Raw genomic sequence first — 19225 nt, 5'->3', positions numbered from 1 at the left:
TAGGCAGACTCCTACATGCGCCCTGACCGGGATCCACCTGGCAACCCCATCTGGGGCCAATGCTTGAGTACAGAGTTATTTTTAGTGCCTGAGGTGGATGCACTTCAAAGTAGCTCTCAGTGCCGGGGGCCTCGCTTGAACCAACTGAGCTGGCTACAAGAAGGAAAGAGAGAGAGAAGGGAGAGGAGGAGGGGGAACAAGCAGATGGTCGCTTCTCCTATGTGCCCTGACTGTTGAACTGGAGCATACATAGGCCAGGCCAAGACTCTATCTACTGAGCCACTGCCCAGGGCTCATTGGTTTTCTAATACCACTTTTTCTAATCTGGTGGCTGGGTTTTTTAAGATTTTTACTCTTTCATCCTATTCCTGACTCTATCTACCCTTTTCCCACATTTACTGGTCTGAATGAACACTTGAAATGAAATACTTTTTAAGTTGTTGACTACATTATTTTCCAACTTTTTCCTCCAGTCCAACAATGACTCTAGCAACTGGACTGTGGAAATGGTGAAATTTCACTGGAGGCCTACTGGGGGAAGAGAATAATTTTTAGTTTTAGTGTGAGTTTCTAATAATTTGTGCTCTGTAACTAATCTGATTTATATTTCTCTGGTTGTAAATTTTATTTTAATCCCCAAGAAGAGTCTAAGATACACAGTATTCATATAATGTTGATTTTTTAAAATTTACATCCCACAGTTTATCATTTATTTGTTCATAGTGAGATAGCATGGTACAATGTGAAAAACAAAGACAGACTATCCTCAAAGGTTTTCATTCAAATTATGGGTCTTCGTTATTAGCGATGTGGTTAGCAAGCTTCTCTGAATTTCAGGTTCCTTGTTTAAAAGGGTAAAATCGACTTCAGGTAAATGTTGTAAGGCATAAATTATATTATGCATAGACCTTTATAAAGTGTAAGTTGTGTAAAAAATTTTTGAGTTTTACTCTGAAAAGGTATAAAATTTACATTTTCCCCCAATAGGATATCTCTTCTTTTTTTTTTTTTTTAAAGAATCAAGTACTCCAACGTAGACAGAGGTGAAGGAAACACTTACTGAGCAGGACCCCAAATTTGCTCTAGAGTGACTTAGAGAAGACATTAAAAACAATAAAAACACTCATTAATTGAATGTCTACTATAGATACAACACGTACTAGGAGCTGTAAGAAAAATCAAGATTAATTTTTTGACTATAAGATATAACACATTGCTACTTTTAAATTTTATCTGCCTAAATTTCCTTTTTTGACAGGATGAAAGGAAGAGATAATTGATTAAAGATTTGTATATAGCCAGCCTGTCATTAGAGAACTAAGAGGATGGTCCAGATATGAAAAAAATAAGACAGGAATATGTACATAGTAAATGAAAAAATATAACTATTAAAACATTAAAATATTTTAAATTAATTTTAGGAATATGAAAAAAATGTAAATTCTAAAAATGATCAGATGTGTACACACAGCTCCTTAATACACTAAGATAAACACTTAAGACAGTCCGTGGGAAATACAAAATCATTTCTATTTTTGTAATACCTTATATACTTTTTCAACAGAATTTCCTTTTTAATTATAGGATTAAAAGGAACCTAAAAGGCTGATATGGTCCAGGCCAAGTAAATGGACAGTTATTTTTCCATATATGCTCTTCCCATAAATTGTTGTAGAAATGAAAACTGCCTTTTCAGTGTTTTCACATTCTGTGGGTCATTAAATTACTCTTTATTTTTACTATATTTAATTTCTTTTGAAATAGAGAACAATTATAGTTATTATCTCTTTAAAAACATTTTTTATTGACTTTAGAGAGAAGAAAGGGGGGGGGGGAGAGACAGGAACATCAATCTGTTTCTGTATGTGCTCTGACCAGGGATTGAACCAGCAACCTCTATGCATCGTGGTTGATGCTCTAACCAGCCAAACTATCTGGCCAGAGGTGGTATCTCTTTATATTAAACATCCTTTATAGTTTCTTGGTACCATATCATTAGTTTTTCTCTCAAAATCTATTCTCCATTCTTATAAATGCCTTTATTATCTATCTTATTATCTCCTTACGTTTATCTTTATTTCTTTAAGAACTAAGGTGTAGTGGAAAGATCAACTTAATATTGTCATTTTTTTATGCCTGTCTCCACTTTGAAGGCAGTACACTCCAGCTACTTGTCTGGCATGTAGAATATATTCAATAAATGTTTATTGAATGAATAAGTGTATGTTTTCATTCTATTTACACATTTTGATAGAAGGATAGCTTTTCATTTTTTTGTCAGGTACAGCAAGACATTTTATTTTTACAGGGGAAGAAAGAAACAGGCTTACATTTGTTCAGTGACTTTCCAATGGTCACAGAGCCAGCACTTTTTTGGTGTAGGGATTTCAAATGGAGAACTATGAAATTACATAGCACTTCCTTACCTTGTTTCTCATGGCCAAACTCTTCAAAGCTCCAAATGCAATTTGAACAGTTTAACAGCATGGTTTTTCTCAGAGAGAGAGAGAGAGAGAGAGAGAGAGAGAGTTTAAAGCTTCCTTTCCCTCACTTTTTGGCACTGTAGCTGCTTTCTGGCTCCAGTCTCAATCTCTGTCCCAGCCTCCACGCTGCAGCCAGAATCTGCTCCCTAAAAGGCAAATGTGATCATGTTACTTCAACTAAAAAAACCCAAAACAAAAAAAACCCCTTCAATGGTTCACCATTGTCTGCCAAACTCCTTGGCATACTAAACAAGGCACTCAAATATCTGGCCCCTTCAATTTCTACAGTCTTATCGTTGATCATGTCCTCTCCTGCATTCACTTAGCTGGTGGTATCAAACTTCTCAAGGGTTCCTGGAACACAAGAGCCTATTTCATTGATCCCCCCGGGGCCTGGAATTACTTCCCTTAAGAACCGCGCCCCCTCCACCCCCAACCTCCAAGACTCCATGGCCACCTTTGCTCTGAAGTTTCTCTTGACCACACCCACAGGTAGAATTGATAACTCCTTTGTGTGTGGCTACACCTTTACAGGTTTACATCCAATATCTGTATTGCACTTACAAGTATCCACTGTCGCACCCCACACTCCAACGAGGCGTCCTGTACCCCAAAGTACTCACAGAGTACTTGGCACATAATGATGCTCTATAAATGTTCAGTAAGTGAATGGAGTGGAAATACGACCGAGGAAGAGGGAGAAGAATTGCATAGCTGAAGAGAAAGCTCTGTAGGGAGAAGACGAGAACTTGTTTAGGGCATGGAAATGAGCTGTGAAGGTAAAAAAGATGTAAAAGAGAGGACATTAGTTTTCCAGCCACCTACAGCCTCCTCAGGAGGCCAAAGAAGCACCCCCAACAGCATTAGAGAGTAATTAGGTATCTGGGTGAAATGGCTCGTACAGACAGTATTGTAGAAAGTTAAAAGGCTGGGGAAACCCCTGCTGAGGACTATGGAGCTGAAAAATGGCTTAATTATGTGCCTTCTAAGTGAAAGGCGTTTTATGTGCGTTAAGCAATTTAATCTTGACAACACCCCATGATTGAGGATATTCTCTCCAGTTGAGACGAAGAAACAAGCTCAGAGAATTTAGGTTGCTCAACGTCTCAAACAACCAAGCAGAAGGACCGTCATTTGAATTCGGGTCAGCTGTCCCCAATCCTGTTCAGTTCGCCACACGTCTCGTGTGCAGTTCAGAGCACGCAGTTCCTAGTCCGCGCCTCCGCGAGACCACGCGGGTCCCGTGTCCCGCACTCCCGAGGTTGATCCGCGGCGCGCCCAGCCCTCTCGCGCTCAGTGCGCCGGCGCGTCCGGACGCGGCCCGCCCTCCGGGGAGGGGCGCGCGGCGGCGGCGGCGGCGGCGGAGGCGGCGTGGGCGAGAGTGCTGAGCGGAGCGGAGCAAGGCCGCGGCGGAGGAGGAACTTGTTGCGCCCGCGGCTGCGCGGTGCCGCTCCTTCCCCCTCCAGTTCGCCTGAGCGGGCGCGGCGGGCGCGGCGGGCGCGGTGGCAGAGTTGCAGTGGGCGCGATGCGGCGCTACCTGCGCATCGTGGTGCTGTGCCTGGCCTGCGGTTTCTGCTCGCTCCTGTACGCCTTCAGCCAGCTCGCCGTGTCCCTGGACGAAGGAGAGGGTGGCGGTGGCGGGAAGCCGCAGGCCGGAGTGGCTTCCTGGATCGCGGGCGGCGGACGCGGCGCCGCCAGACGGGCGGGCGGCGCGGCCACTGCAGCGCATCCCGGCGGGTCGGACAGGTATGGGCCGTTTCCTGTGTGGCCGGAGCCGAGACGGCGGTGGGGGATGCGGGGGCTCGGGGCTCGGCCTGGCGTCGCACCTCCCGCTTCTTTGCCGCCGTCTCGGACCCCCTTCTCCTTTTTCCCTCCTTCCCCACAGCCCCGGGGGTGAGCCCGGCGCCGCTCCAGCCAGAGAGCACCCCGCGCTTTTGTGTTTGCTTTCTGACCCATTCCTTATGTGCCCTTTAAAGTAGAAAATAATTTTCAACTTTTAATTGGCAGTTGGTTTTTAAAAAAGGATTCTTTGAAAATAAGAGTGCCCCACAAAAGCTTTCTTGCTGTCTGACGAGTGGGAATTCCCTCGCGTTTCCATGGAGTTCAAGTTGAGATATTTAAACAGGCTGGCGCCCTGTTTCAATTTTTTTTTTACCTCCTCCTGAATGGGGCATCTAATTTTTGTGAGTTTACGCGTACATTTGTCGTTATTAGTTAGTTAGTTAAATTTGGACAGAACATTTAGGGGGATTGTGATTTTTCTTTAGGAAACAATCTGTTCTGGAACTTATAGCAAGTTAAGAAAGATGAGCGATACTCAACATACCATCTTTTGTGAGATGGGATGGAGGTCTTTTGCTTTAAAAATTAGTATTTAAAAAGCAGCACAGCGATTTAAGTGGATTTTCACAAATCACTGCCAGAGTTGGAATCAACATGCGATTTAAATGGAGAAAAGAATGCAGCTCATTGTGAATGCTTAACAAAATCTGAGCGTTTCCACTTCCTTGAAAATAGACTCTTCTCTTTGTTGGCACCTCTCTGGGAACGACCCGAGTGCTCCCTTAGTAAGAGGCAAAGGCTGCTTTGATATCGGAAGTGTGGGATTGGGGGGGAGAGGAGTGCAGTCAGCTGTGGGCTGTTTAACATTCTTTTGAGAGTTGTTATTCTGAAAATGAAAGGGGGACGTTTGGGTAGAGGAGTCTCGAAATTGTCATGTTTTTACCCTTTGACTCAGGCGAGTTCTTCAGTGCTTTTCATGGAAGCAGAACTACCCAGAGTCAGGTTTGTCAACTTTTGTTCATCTGTGTTAGGAGAGGCAGTGACTTGAAGACCAGGATGAGCTCATGAAAAATATTCATGAGAAACGGCAGTTTATGGTCTATTAGCTTATTGTGAAGCATTGAAAATTGTGGAAAAGAAAATACTTTTGTATTGGTTACAATTACAAAGAAGCAACGTTTTAATGAAAACATTAAATGAAATTCTACTATGGTATCAGCATTTCAATATGACAGAGTAACATCCATTTTTAGTGCTTTGTTTCACATAGATCTTATTTTGTGACAGATTTTTATGTTGTATTTGCTTGATCAGCTAATTTTGACAAAAATGTTTTTATTTGACATTTAGAAAATAAGCACCTTCATTTTAACAACTATTTTATGGACCCATTACCAAAATCTTAAGTTGAATGTGTCATAGTACACGACATGTCCTCTGAACAGCATAACTTCTCAGTTTATTTATTTTTTAATGAGATTTAAAAAAATTTTTAAATTATTTTAGGGGAGAGAGAGACAGAAACAAGAGAGAGAAGGGGGAGGAGCAGGAAGCATCAACTCTCATATGTGCCTTGAGCCCGCAAGCCTAGGGTTTTGAACCAGATTCCAGGTGGATGCTTTATCCACTGCCCCCCCCCCCCCCACAGGTCAGGCATAACCTCTCATTTTAAATGGGGTATATATCTAAGTTAATTAAAACTAGAGGTGTCACTAAAAAAAAAGAAAGTAAAATGTGAAATACATTTCACCACATGTGCATGTATAGGAAGTTGAGACAGAGGACCATGGGAAAGCTGTATTGTTGTGTTTTTACCCTACAATTTAAGGTCAGGAGAATTCCTAAGACATCAGGACTCTTTTTATTTTAGATATCATTTATAACATCTTTTTTGATTTCTCATAAGAGTTCAGGCAACTTCTTTGGCTACTGTGGGATATGGAGTAGGTATCCTTTACCTTTCTTCCTGTGTTGAAATCATTTGACCAAGGTTCATAGGGCATTGGTCATTGGATTGTTCCAGGGTTAAAAACTCTATATCCTTTGATTGCTTGCCAAGTGCTTTTTCTATACAGCTGCAGTGATATGAATCTAGTGTGTAGTGTTTTCATCAGTGGAGAATGGGACTGTGAGGCAAACAATCTTCCTTTTTTCTGTAGGACTCAATTATCATTGTATTCCTACCTTTTTGGAAGCCATTTTACCTGAAAGAGTAAGATTATTATTTCTCTCTTGCATTTAATACATGGGATCTAGGGTTATACCTGGTAGGTTCCATTGGTCAGCTCATATAGAAAATATTGGTTACATGGAATTCCGTGACGGCAAAATACTTGGTAAGGTCCTTCCAAGTTCCCAGAGTAAAAACCCTAAAAGAATAGGAACAGCTTTTTAGGGAAAGCTGTTACTAGGGCATTCTGTTTTAATTCATTATTTTGGTATTTAGATAATGCAGGTCTTAGAGAAGCCTGTGTTCTCATTCTGGCTGTTTGCTGTCAACCCTTGACTACCTCTCTGCTTCATTTTTCTCACCTGTGATATGTACATAATAACCTTATTTAATTTGTAATAGTCTGATGTTAGTGATAAAAATCCAGTAAAACTCACTTAACTAAAACATGTATAGGCTTATATGGGTTGTTGGGATGAACCAAATTGAAGGGAAAATGCCCAGGTATCTCCCGTGACCTCAATCAAGGACTGGGGACTCTCATTCTTTTCCACTGTAGACAGGTCTGGTTCATGGAGTCTTTCTGCTCCCTCAGTGTTTGTTCTCTAATCTCAAATAGAAAATTCTAGGGAAAGGCACTCATTGGACTTGCTTTCATCACATGTCCATCGTGAACCAGTTTGTGTTGACTGGAATGGGGACCTCTGATTGGCTCTGTGCCACTTGCACATCCCTGTGGTGTGCTGGACATGATTGGGGTTGGACAGGGGTGGTGTCTCAAAGGAGGGGACTGCTGGATAGGCAGTGGTTTTTCATAGAGAGACTCTTAAACTATTCAATGTGGGCAAACTCTGTAACCTAAAGCAGTCGTTATTACCAGGCCATAGTACTTCTGTGAAGAAGGTGTATACCATTTTGTGACTTTACCTACTCAGGGTGATTAATTTCTCACATTTCACTGATGAGTCTTGACAGTGATTATCAAGATCTCATCCTGTTCTGGCTATATAGTGTATTGGTCATGGGGAATCAATCACTAAGCATTTCAGTTATACCTTTTGTGGACTGCCCATACCCTGTGTGTAACTGATTTTCACACAGGAAGGTTGTCACCTCATGCTCCTGTTCAGATCTGGTTAGACCATCGCGTTATTTCTGCGGGTCGTTTGAACATTGGTAGCATACACTGAGAGTTTAGAGTGGGAAAAGGAAGGGGTTTGGGGACACAGATTTCAGCTTTGCCACTTATTGGTTGTGTTAACCTTGAACACATTTCTTAATCAGTTAGAGCAGTGGTAGTCAACCTGTTCCCTACCGCCCGCTAGTGGGCGTTCCAGCTTTCATGATGGGTGGTAGTGGAGCAACCAAAGTATAAATAAAAAGATTTAACTATAGTAAGTTGTTTTATAAAGATTTATTCTGCCAAACTTAGTGAAAATCCGACATAAAGTACTTGGTAAATAATTATTATTATATGCTTTAACTTGCTATAACTCTGCTTTATAAATTTTATAAAGTAAAGTTACTTCCCTACTTTATAAATCACCATTACTGTGGAACCAGTGGGCAGTTAGAAAATTTTACTACTAATAGAGGTACACGGTAGGTATAAAAAGGTTGACTACCCCTGAGTTAGAGGTACAAGTACCTGTGATATTGCATTGTTTGTGAGAATTGAAATGAAATAGATTATATAGATTACTAAGTATGATGCCTGGCATGATAAAACTATAGCCAAGATGGGATGATTTTGATTATTTAAATTTTGAGGACTTATTATCTCCCCAGTTTGTGACTTTTGGGGAAAATTCTGTGCTCAGACACCTGTCCAGACTTGCTAAACCCCAGTGCCCGGAAGTGGGGTCCAGGTTATTCTTACAAAACCAAAGATTGAGAACCACTGTTACAACTGAATAGCTTAACCAGTGTTTTTACACTGCTCTTTTTAGTGGTGACGTTTCCCCCCTCTTCCCTACAGTTATTTTTGAAGAAGAGAGGGGTTGGGGAAGTAAGCAGTGAAGAAGGTTGAATTACTAAAGTCACCTTAATCTCTGCTTAAAAATTTTTTTCAATTACAGTTGACATTTAATATTATATTAATTCCAGTTGTAAAGCATAGTGATTAGCCATTTATATAATTTATGAAGTGATGCCCTGATTAAGTCTGTGTTACTCACCTGGCACCATACATAGTTATTACAATATTACTGACTATAATTCTCCACTTTGTTAATGTAGAGACATTTTATATAAAACCAATTTTCTGCACCTTGTTATTTTAGTTCATTGAAGATCATACTTCACATAGGTGTAAAGCACTTAGCACACACCTGGCTAATAATTAATTAAAATAATATTGTTTTGCGCTTTTGGAAGGGGAAGTGATTAGGCTAATGAGAAAATTTGTGCTTTTGATTTAGAAATCGTATTTTAAAACATTAAGATTATTATCAATCATACCTGCTGAAAGTACTTCTACCCAACTTTGACTTAAATTTTTTTCAATGTGTATACAAAGTGAAGTTGCAAATTATTATGTATTCAGATAGTCAGTTTCCTTTATCGTTGTTACTTTTGTCATTCAGAGAAGAGCTTTCTAACCAGAGGGTTTTCCCCCCACTATTTTTACATTTAAATCTTTAATCCAGGTTTTTTTTTTTTTGGTTCATTTTTTGAGGTGGGGGGTATATAGTATGATGCTAACTTATTTTTGAAATGGTTAGATAATATTAATATTCAGTGCCATTTATGTAAGCAGTTCTTTTCTCACTTCCTTAGTATTCATCAAGTTAGAGATTTAAAAAAGAAGCTAGAAATTGATTGAAGTTGTCTGGAGACAATTTTTAGTTGAAATGAGTGGCCCAGGCTCTCCTCTTCAGATAATGGTGATGTGTCAGCATCACCGGCATGGTCTCCTTCACCGGGGCTGTGAGCGTCTGGCGCAGTCCCAGTGCAGGTGTCTGCCTTGCCGTTGCCGGCTTACGGCACTTCAGGCTTCCACATTGTTATGCTGGATATGCCTGGACTTATCCCTCACTCTGTAAGTTGTGCGCAGTTTTCACTAAAGCCTCACGGACATTTTGACAAGAAAAATACCTTTTTTTTCAGTTTAATTTAAAAGTATGAAAGACCTTCTGTTATCAGGTCTAAATAAATGCAAAGTTTTTAAAGAAAACTTGAAATTTGAGAACATATTGTGGTAAGCATTGTACTAAATGCTCACTTTACAGCATGAAATGTCTCAATTTTTAAAACTTTTTAAGTACTGAAATTTGGAATTTTATTTTGGCTATATATTTTTAAACATTTGAAATAACTAGAAGTTCACAGGAAATTGCTTAGATACCTTCCTTGTGTTTACTCAGTTTCCCTCAGTGGTAAAACCTTAGTTGAGCACAGTGCAATAACATTGTATCTGGAATAGCTATGTATTAATATAGTGCAATATCATAACCCCAGAATTTGACATTGTATAACCTATAGATCAGTTTTCAGATATCACCATGTATTCATGCACTCATTTGTATGTATAGTTTTATGTAATTTCCTCACAGATTTAAATTAATGTAACCACCCCACAATCGGGGTACAGAATGATTTTATCACCACAAAGAGCCTTATGCTACCTCAATCAAGTCTGCTTATTATAGACAAGCCATCTAGAACTAGAAACTTTAAGCTATATGAAATTTGAAGATCAGCCACAGTAAAGTTTTATTTCAGTTTTATCCACAGTGAAAAACTGCATTTATGGACTTGTCTGATTTTGGGTATCACTGTTTACTAAAGACATACTCACTGCCTGACCAGACAGTGGCACAGTGGATAGAGTATTGGACTGGGATGCAGAGGACTCAGGTTCGAAATCCCAAGGTTGCCGCTTGAGCGCGGGCTCATCAGCTTGAGCGTGGTGTTGCTGGCTTGACTCTGGGGTCATGGACATGACCCCATGGTCGCTGGCTTGAGCCCAAAGGTCACTGGCTTGAGCTCTGCTGTAGGTCCCCCACCCCGTTGCAGTAATTAAATATATAGAAATATAGAAAAATATGGAAGACATATTGAAATAATTAGGATATAATATTAAAAGCAATTAAGGAAAGTAAATAAAGTTATACTGTCTGGATAGGAGTTAATATAGTGTGTACAGATATGATAGGCAGACTTTGCCTTTCGTGCAGGGCTCAGTGTGTATGTGAAGTTATATATAGATAAGAAGTCGCTTGATGTCATAACTCTGTAGGTTAACATAACAAGAAGCTTCTCTAGGAACACCTTAAAAGTGGCTTGTGACATTTCAGTAGATTAAATTAAAAGGGCTCCCTTCAAGGAGCTCCCAAAGAGGTGATTTGAAGTGATAATCCTGAGAATTGACATCTGTTAGAAGGCCTATGCCAGAAAAGGTACTGAAGCGAAGGCCCCCCCCCCCCCCCCCCCGCGGTAGTTTCCCAGATTCCAGTGTTGATGTGGACTGTCTCCACACCGCTCTCACCAAGGACAGCTTAGAAGAGCATGCCAACGGGACCCCCTTAAGCTGAACCCAGGCACGCCCAAAGGATTCTGAGTAATAAACTGCCTGTGTGATTCTTGCAACTAACTTGTGTGTCTTGGCACTGATAAGTAGCATCCTCATAGCTGTTAAGCAGGAGTGTCCCACTGCATGGGGAAGTTGAATCCGGGACACCCGATCGATGTAGAGCTCAGGCTCTACTGGGACACCCCAGTCAAGGCACATGTGAGAAAGCAATCAATGAACAACTAAGGAACTGCAATGAAGAATTGATGCTTCTCATCTCTCTTCTTTCCTGCCTATCTGTCCCTATAAGAGAATATAAATTTGGGAGATAAACTAAATTCCACCTTTTGCTAGCAGCATCTCAGTGTTTTATGATTTAAAAAGTAGTAAATAAGTATGTGTACTCACTAGTGCTTATATTTTATAGTTCCATTAAAGATAGAGAAACATTCTTCTATAAACTGTGTTTTCTGACAAGTTACGGTCAAGAAATTTACTAAAACTTGACTTTTTCCCTGCAGTTTGTTCTGCATTAATGACTTACAGTGATTACATCATCTAATAATTCCAGTTGTAGGTATACACTCAAGAGAATTGCAAACATGTGCACAGATCAAGTGTGCGTGAGTAGTGAGTGGTCATAACAGAATTATATACAATAGCTGAAAATTGGAAAACAACCAAAATGTCTATCACCTGATGAAGGTCTAAGCAAAAGGTATATATCTCTCCATAAAATGAAATATTAAGGCCATAAAAAGGAATGAACTATACTGATAAATGCTACAGTGGATGAACCTTGAAAACATTATGCTAAGTGAAAGAAATCAGACTCAAAAGGCCACATGTTATAAGATTGCTTTTTTGTGAAGTGCTTGCTCTTAATAGGCAGACCTGCAGAGATAGAAAATAGATTCATGGTGACCTGGGGCTCAGGGTTGAGGAGTGCAAGTTGAAGCAGAAAATGGTGATAATTTAAAGCAATACTTTTTATAGGAAAATTTAATTAGGAGTAGTTTTCTTTGAGACTTTTATTTTCCATTTCTATTTTCTCCCATTGTAAGTTCTGACATGGGGAGATGGAATAACCTGATTGGTCATTTCCTCCCTGGAACAAAGGTACACTTTAAGATTGAGTGTAAATAAATTGTGGATTTGCTGAAAGAAAGTGGTGATAATGTCTGTATCTGAAAGATGGAGATACCTCTTTGAAAAGGTTTGTTGTGAGGCTTACATGGATGTGAAAGCACTTGAACCTGAAAAGAACTGTCATTGCCACAACGACTGAGCCTGTATCTAGTATGACGTGCAAGTCTTAAAGAATACATAACTATGTGTGGGAGGAACAAATGTAAACTTCCTGATCAGGTTGTATGTTTTACTAGTCTGCCAGTTTCTTTTCTTTTTCTGATTTATCAACCATTTAAATTATGACATGTAACATGTTATATTGTGTTTGAAAATGGTGTCCCTTTACTTATTTATTTATTTAATTTAAAATTTTACTTAGAAAATTAAATTTAACAGTGTGTCATTGATTAGTAAGAGTACATAGGTTTCAGGTAAACATTTCTGTAGCATTTGAATTGTTGATTATGTTGTATACCCATCACCCAAAGTCAAATCATTTTCTGTCATCGTATATTTGTCCATCTTGACACCCTTCTCCCTTACCCTATTCCCCTGGTAACCACTTCACTTTATCTGTATCCATGAGTCTCAGTTTTATATCCCACTTATGTGTGAAATCATACAGTTCTTAGCTTTTTCTGATTTACTAATTTCACTCAGTATAATGTTCTCATGGTTTGTCCTTGTAGTTGTAAATGGTAATAGGTCATCATTTTTATGGCTGAATAGTATTCCATTATATATACATACCACATCTTCTTCTTTTTTTTTTAATTGAGAGGTGGGGCAGAGAGACAGACAGGGATCCACCTGGTAAAGCCCCCCAACCAGGCGATGCTCTGCCTCTCAGGGGCTGCTGCTCCTCACAGCTGAGCCAAGCTCCTGAGGCAAGGCCAGGGAACCATCCTCAGCGCCTGGGGCCAACTTGCTTGAACCATTTGAGCCATGGCTGCAGGAAGAGAAGAGAGAGAGAGAGAGGAAGAGAGAGAGAGAGAGGTATGAGGGGGCAGGGGAGAGGTGGTCGCTTCTCCTGTGTGCCTTGCCTTGGAATCCAACCGGGACTTCCATATGTGGGGCTGACACTCTACCTACCACTGAGCCAGCGAGCCAGGGCCATAACACATCTTTATCCAGTCCTCTATCGAGGGACACTTTAGTTCATGTCTTGGCCACTGTGAATAGTGCTTTGATGAATGTTGGAGTGCATGTGTCTTTCTGTAAAATGGTGTTTTTTTTAAAGGAAAGTCATTGCAATGTAACTTTTCCCCATTGATTTTAAACTTTTGAGTTTATAGTTTATTATGCAGTAATATACAGAATTACATAGGCACACTTTTAAAATACACCAGTGCCTGGCCCTGTTCTCAGAGATTGATTTAATAGGTGTGGCGTGGGGCATTCACATTTGTGAGAGGTATGATCTTTGAGAATCTGTAATTTCATAGACCTTTCCTTGTAAGAATGGTAACTTATTATTGAATCCATAGTGAGAAAAGAAAAACTATATGGACATGCAATACGAGGTGACTTAGTTTAGTCCTCACCCTGAGTTCGCTCTTGCTTAATTTAATACCCAATCCTCCACTGTAGTGAATTTCAAACTAGACTATTTGGAAAAAGAAGAACAATGAAAAACATACTTTTTGTAACATGAGGCATTGTTTTGTTTTTGCTCCAACCTACAGTTGAAGGAGAAAGAAAACATTTGATCCCCGATATTAGCTTGCATAATATGAAACTGAGATAATGTAGAAAATGAAACTTAGCCATGAATATCAGCGTGATTTTTTATTTTTTCAATTTGAAAGACCATACAGGTAGCTGTGATTGAGGATTAATTTGAAAACCCTTAAAGTTCCTCTCTTTAGCATTTGTGGCTTTTTAGTACTGCTTCAGGATAAGCAAATATTTTGTTTGACTAATTGGATTTTATTCTAAGGGAATATGTATAGTCCATGAAGGAAAGTTTTAGAAATATTCCAGTATTTTCTGTATAATCTGAGGAGAGGATTTTAATATATTAGGAGAGTTCCTGGCTAGGAAACTGGTTTCCAGTCAGTAATATAGTCTACCTTAAGGTTTTAAAGTTCTATTTAAAATAATGATACCCTAAGTATTGGAGAAATCAATTTTCAAAAATCCTCAAGTTACCATAGCAATATTGAATTTGCAAAATGGATTTTCAGTTTTGTTGCTGTAAAATAAGATAGTAAGCTGTTATGTTACTGAGTAAATTCCCTGTTAGTTTTAAACTGAAATACTCACATAGGACTCTATTTCTGTCTCACTCTGTTAGGTGTAAAGATTTCTCTCTGTGTTACTGGAATCCCTATTGGATGCTGCCCTCTGATGTTTGTGGAATGAACTGCTTTTGGGAAGCGGCTTTTAGGTAGGCATTTAATATTTAATTGGTAGATCAGTATAGGTAAGATTAGACTGTAGATACATTATTTTTATAATAAATAAGATATAAAATTGTTTCTTTTCCTGTAATATAATATTATCATACAAGTAAATGATTTCTTTTCTGATTGAGTTTTCTATTTCTTATTTCCCCTTTGTAGTTACCACTAACTTTTAGTATGTACCATATATAAAATGCTCTTTTTTAGATGTATTATAATAAATAAACCATTGTTCTTAGGAGATTTTATGGTCTAATTTCAGGTGACAGGTGATAAAGTAATAAACAGGTGGTTTAAGGTATACTTCCATTGACATTTACAGACATTAGATATTATGGCATTTATTTAATTTAAAGCTGGTATACTGAAAAAAAAAAACATTTTGTAGGTGGATGGGGACAACTGGGCAAGGATTGTATTGATTGATAGAAGAGAGATTGAATAATGGGGAATGGGAGGGTGAAGATAAGAGTTTAATGAAGGAGCAAATGAAATGCCATTGTTTATTGACCTTTTAAGTTACTGAATAGTTTGGCTTTGTTCACTTCTCTGGATAGGGAAGGCGATGGATTGGCTGATCTCTCAGGTCTCTCTCTCACTCTTTCAGTGAAAGAAACAAGTATTGATAGGAAGGAATATCAGTCTATCTCCCTGAGACAGTGGCAGGGAAGAGTGAGGTAGTAGCCTGAAAGGCCCTTCCCAAAAGTATAGTTTCTCTAGGAGTCGCCTGCTTCTCCTGTGTCTTGTGATTCATTTAAATTTTCATTATACTAACTCAGTTTTCCAGATACAGTGCTAGGAGCTAAGAACCAGACTGAGTCTGGTTAATGTGGCTCCATTCTTCTGTAGCTTACATTCTGACTAGAGGAGCTTCACATTAGTAAACAATAGAGGGTGATGTATTGTAGCTATGATGATGGGAGAAACAGGTGAGTTGTCATGTGGGATCATCTTTAAGGCATCAGGGAAGGCTTCCTGGAGGCAGCAGCCAAATGATGAACAGGCTCAAGGACAGCAGGTAAAGTAGTCTAGGTGGGAAGGACTATGTGTATATATAGTCCTATAGGACTATATGTAATATGTATTTTTAAATTCTTGTATTTCTAATATATTATATATTTAATGAACTATACGGGGAGGGTATTGTTGAAATTAGATATTTTAATTATATCTTGTTGCTGTGGAAGATGGAGTGATTGAAATTCTAATATGGATCAATCAAATCAGATTTTTCAAACTTTTAAAAATCTTATACTTTTATTTTTCTTTTTTTTTTTTTTTTTTTTTTTTTTTTTTTTTTACAGATACAGAGAGTCAGAGAGAGGGATAGACAGGGGCAGACAGACAGGAACAGAGAGATGAGAAGTATCAATCATTAGTTTTTCGTTGCACATTGCGACACCTTAGTTGTTCATTGATTGCTTTCTCATATGTGCCTTGACCATGGGCCTTCAGCAGACCGAGTAACCCCTTGCTCGAACCAGCGAACTTGGGTCCAAGCTGGTGAGCTTTTGCTCAAACCAGATGAGCCTGCACTCAAGCTGGTGACCTCGGGGTCTTGAACCTGGGTCCTCAGCATCCCAGTCCGATGCTCTATCCACTGCGCCACCACCTGGTCAGGCAAAAAATCTTATACTTTTAAAAGGTAATCTTACCCTTCAGCTTGTTCATAATTTTGGAGAATTGGGGTTCTATATTTTTCATCTTATGAAAGTTTGCTAATGAAGAGAGCATTGACAGACACCGCTTTGCTATCTCCAGGCTTGTGACATAAACCTGCTCACTCTAGAAGCTGGGTAAGTTTGAAAACTTTCGTATACTCTGATATATACAACCCAGACCTCTCTGTAAATTATGGCGTGAGTAATAATCTTCCCCCCACCTTGACTGCAAGACTAGTCCAGGGAAGTTGACCTAGTTGGAATCCTGAGCCTCTGCTTATTATTCCTTTGGTTTTGGCTTCTCCAGCTCATTATTTTCCTGATGCTCACAAGTATATAGTAACCTGGAAGGAATGGCATGTGGATGAAACATAATGTTAATCCTGTGTTTGTGTTACTCTCCTAAATTTGAGGTTTTAAAAGTTATACTTCGTTACCCTCTGTACTTGTAATATTGAAGCCATAGTGTATATCTGTAACCATTCTGTTTCTTACTTAGAACTTAGGATCCCTCACATTTACTCATTCTTTTCAATCATGCAGTCAAGACAAAATGCCATGCAGTTTCCATATCGTTCTCACCCTCCATTTCAATATTTATTCTAAGTAATGCCTCATTTTTGCCTGACTCTAAGAGCTTGTTTTGTCTGCCCCACCTCCTTACTTCAAAGGAGTGAAGCTTGTTTGAAATTCCTTTTACTGTCCCCTTAGATCTCATATGATGCTTGGCACCAGTAGGCATTTAGCAGCTGGCACCATTTTCTTCCAGGCCTGTCTCAGATTTCTCAGTTTGAATTTTTTATATAATTTTTTTTCATCAAAGCTTATCTGGAGGATTATTTTCTCCCAATTAATTTCTTATACAATGAACATAAAATAACATAAAAAAGAAAAATTTCCATAATACCAATCCATAGTGCTTTTGCCGTTCATGAGCAAGCATGTCCTTTTAGTAATTGTTTCTGCCTCCACTGCTGAGTCATCGGCTTGACCGACCACCTGCTTCCCAGCTGCCTGTCATCAGAATACTCACACCTCTTCTGCTTCTTCTGTGCTTGAGACAGAACCAAATGCAAAATCCCTACAAGGGCTTGTTTTCAACCCTTTTTTCTGTCAAGCATTCTTGTTTGCACTCTTTGTCTTCACCAGCAAACTTCTTGTAAGAGTATTTACTGGTTTGACTTTCCTTCAACCAACCAACCAACCCATCCACCCACCCACCCACCCTTGACCTCAACCCACTGTGAGCAGTGCCTGTCATCTGACTAAAAACCTGCTCTCATTGAAGTCACTCTGGCCTCTCTATTGTTCTTCTGAGCCCAATCTTACCTTTTCTTGTCCATTTGACACTGGTTACTGTCTCTTTCTTATTTCAACTCCGCTAGTCTCTGGCTCTGGAGACCTGTGTCCTGAGCTCTTTGATCTTGCTGCTCCCGGACTCCTTTCTCTATTCCTGACTTCTAAACATTGAAGTTCTTTAGGGCTCTGCTTTTTTCTCTCCTCACTGACAATAACCTGTTTAACTGATATGTCCAGTTCAGATTTCTTTTCTGAGCTCCAGAACTGTATTTCCAGCTGCTTGTTGGTCATTTCTACCTTGCTAATTTAAATGCCTCAGGCACTCTTGTTCAAACTTGAATTCACAGTCTAGTTCAGGGGTCCCCAAACTATGGCCCGCGGGCCACTTGTGGCCCCCTGAGGCCATTTATCCGGCCCCCGCCGCACTACCGGAAGGGGCACCTCTTTCATTGGTGGTCAGTGAGAGGAGCATAGTTCCCATTGAAATACTGGTCAGTTTGTTGATTGAAGTTTACTTGTTCTTTTATTTTAAATATTGTATTTGTTCCCATTTTGTTTTTTTACTTTAAAATAAGATATGTGCAGTGTGCATAGGGATTTGTTCATAGTTTTTTTTTATAGTCTGGCCCTCCAACAGTCTGAGGGACAGTGAACTGGCCCCCTGTGTAAAAAGTTTGGGGACCCCTGGTCTAGTTCCTCATGCTTCCCCTCATCTGCACTTTGTGTCTTGTTTTACGCCTGACTTTCCGCGTGCCAGTCCACAGTGACTTCTCTTCCCGTCTCCTTGCACAGTGGTTCCTCTCAGCCTCTTTCTTCCTGTTGCCTTAACTACCATGCTCATCACTTCTTACCCAGCTAGTGTGACTTTCCCTACCTGCTCACCGCTCCTGCACTGTATTGTACCTTCTTCTCTGTATGGTACCTGCTGCATCTGTTGTGGTTCTGGACCTACTTCTAGACTGTTGACGTTACAGGTAGATACCATGTGGTCTTCATTTAAGCCTCATGCCTAGCAAGGTGCTTGGGAACCAGTAAATAACTAATGCTTTTCTCCACCACTTTCAGACTAGTGTAGGGTTTTTTTTCTTATTAAACTCTTGAGCAATCTCAATTTTTTTTCTATTTAAGCAGTTAACCATGATTTTTTATGAAATCTTTTAAAATTCTTTCACAAGAGGCTGTAATTGTGTGCAATCAGGATTATGGCTTTCCTGCCTATACCCAATGTCTAGCATATGAAAGGAGTTCATATAGTCACAAAAAAGAGTGAATTATATCATTAAATTGTGTTCTAAATATTAGTGGACTTAAGCCTTCACCAGCGTTATGTAAATGTGCCAGTGCCACCATAACCTAAGCGTTGTTGGGAGTTATAATTTTATAATATGTTAGGGTAAAATGGTGGCTTACTACTGATCCATATTTTGTTGGTTATTTGTTGAACATTTCCATATTTAGTTTTTTAATCTATATTGATACTTTACTTACTGAGTTTTTAATGCTTATTTTATGAACTCTTAGAATTATATATCCTGCTTTTGCTGTGGATTACAATATTTTCCTAATTTTTTCAGTTTTCATTTTATCTTATGGAATCTCTTAATTTTAGTATTATAAATACTGTTTTAATATACTAACTTTCTATGACTTGAGCTTTTAAAATATTTACTCTTCACTATGGTGGGAGTTGATTTTCAGTTCATGGAGTCTATGGTTATAGGTGAATTTAATATCTAATATTTGCTTTAAGAAATATGTTTTTACAGGTTATTTAAAATTAT

The 19225-nt window shown here is 39.3% G+C and overlaps 1 protein-coding gene across 2 annotated transcripts in view; it reads left to right on the top strand.

Annotated features, from left to right (window-relative positions):
- The first annotated feature begins 3863 nt into the window (after positions 1–3863).
- Positions 3864–19225, top strand: part of GXYLT1 (glucoside xylosyltransferase 1) — a 54613-nt gene continuing 39251 nt past the window's right edge. Inside the window, exons 1-2 of one of the 2 annotated variants that reach the window (XM_066368973.1) lie at positions 3864–4229; positions 14376–14468. In XM_066368973.1, coding sequence (XP_066225070.1) covers positions 4009–4229; positions 14376–14468 — 314 coding nt within the window. In that variant the 5' untranslated portion in view covers positions 3864–4008. The remainder of the gene's footprint in view (positions 4230–14375; positions 14469–19225) is intronic. The other variant, XM_066368974.1, reaches the window with a different exon arrangement.

Source organism: Saccopteryx leptura, chromosome 2, assembly GCF_036850995.1.
Source record: "Saccopteryx leptura isolate mSacLep1 chromosome 2, mSacLep1_pri_phased_curated, whole genome shotgun sequence".
NCBI classification, from domain to species: Eukaryota; Metazoa; Chordata; class Mammalia; order Chiroptera; family Emballonuridae; genus Saccopteryx; species Saccopteryx leptura.
Note: the sequence above shows the minus strand (reverse complement) of the source record. Positions and strands in the feature narration are given on the sequence as shown.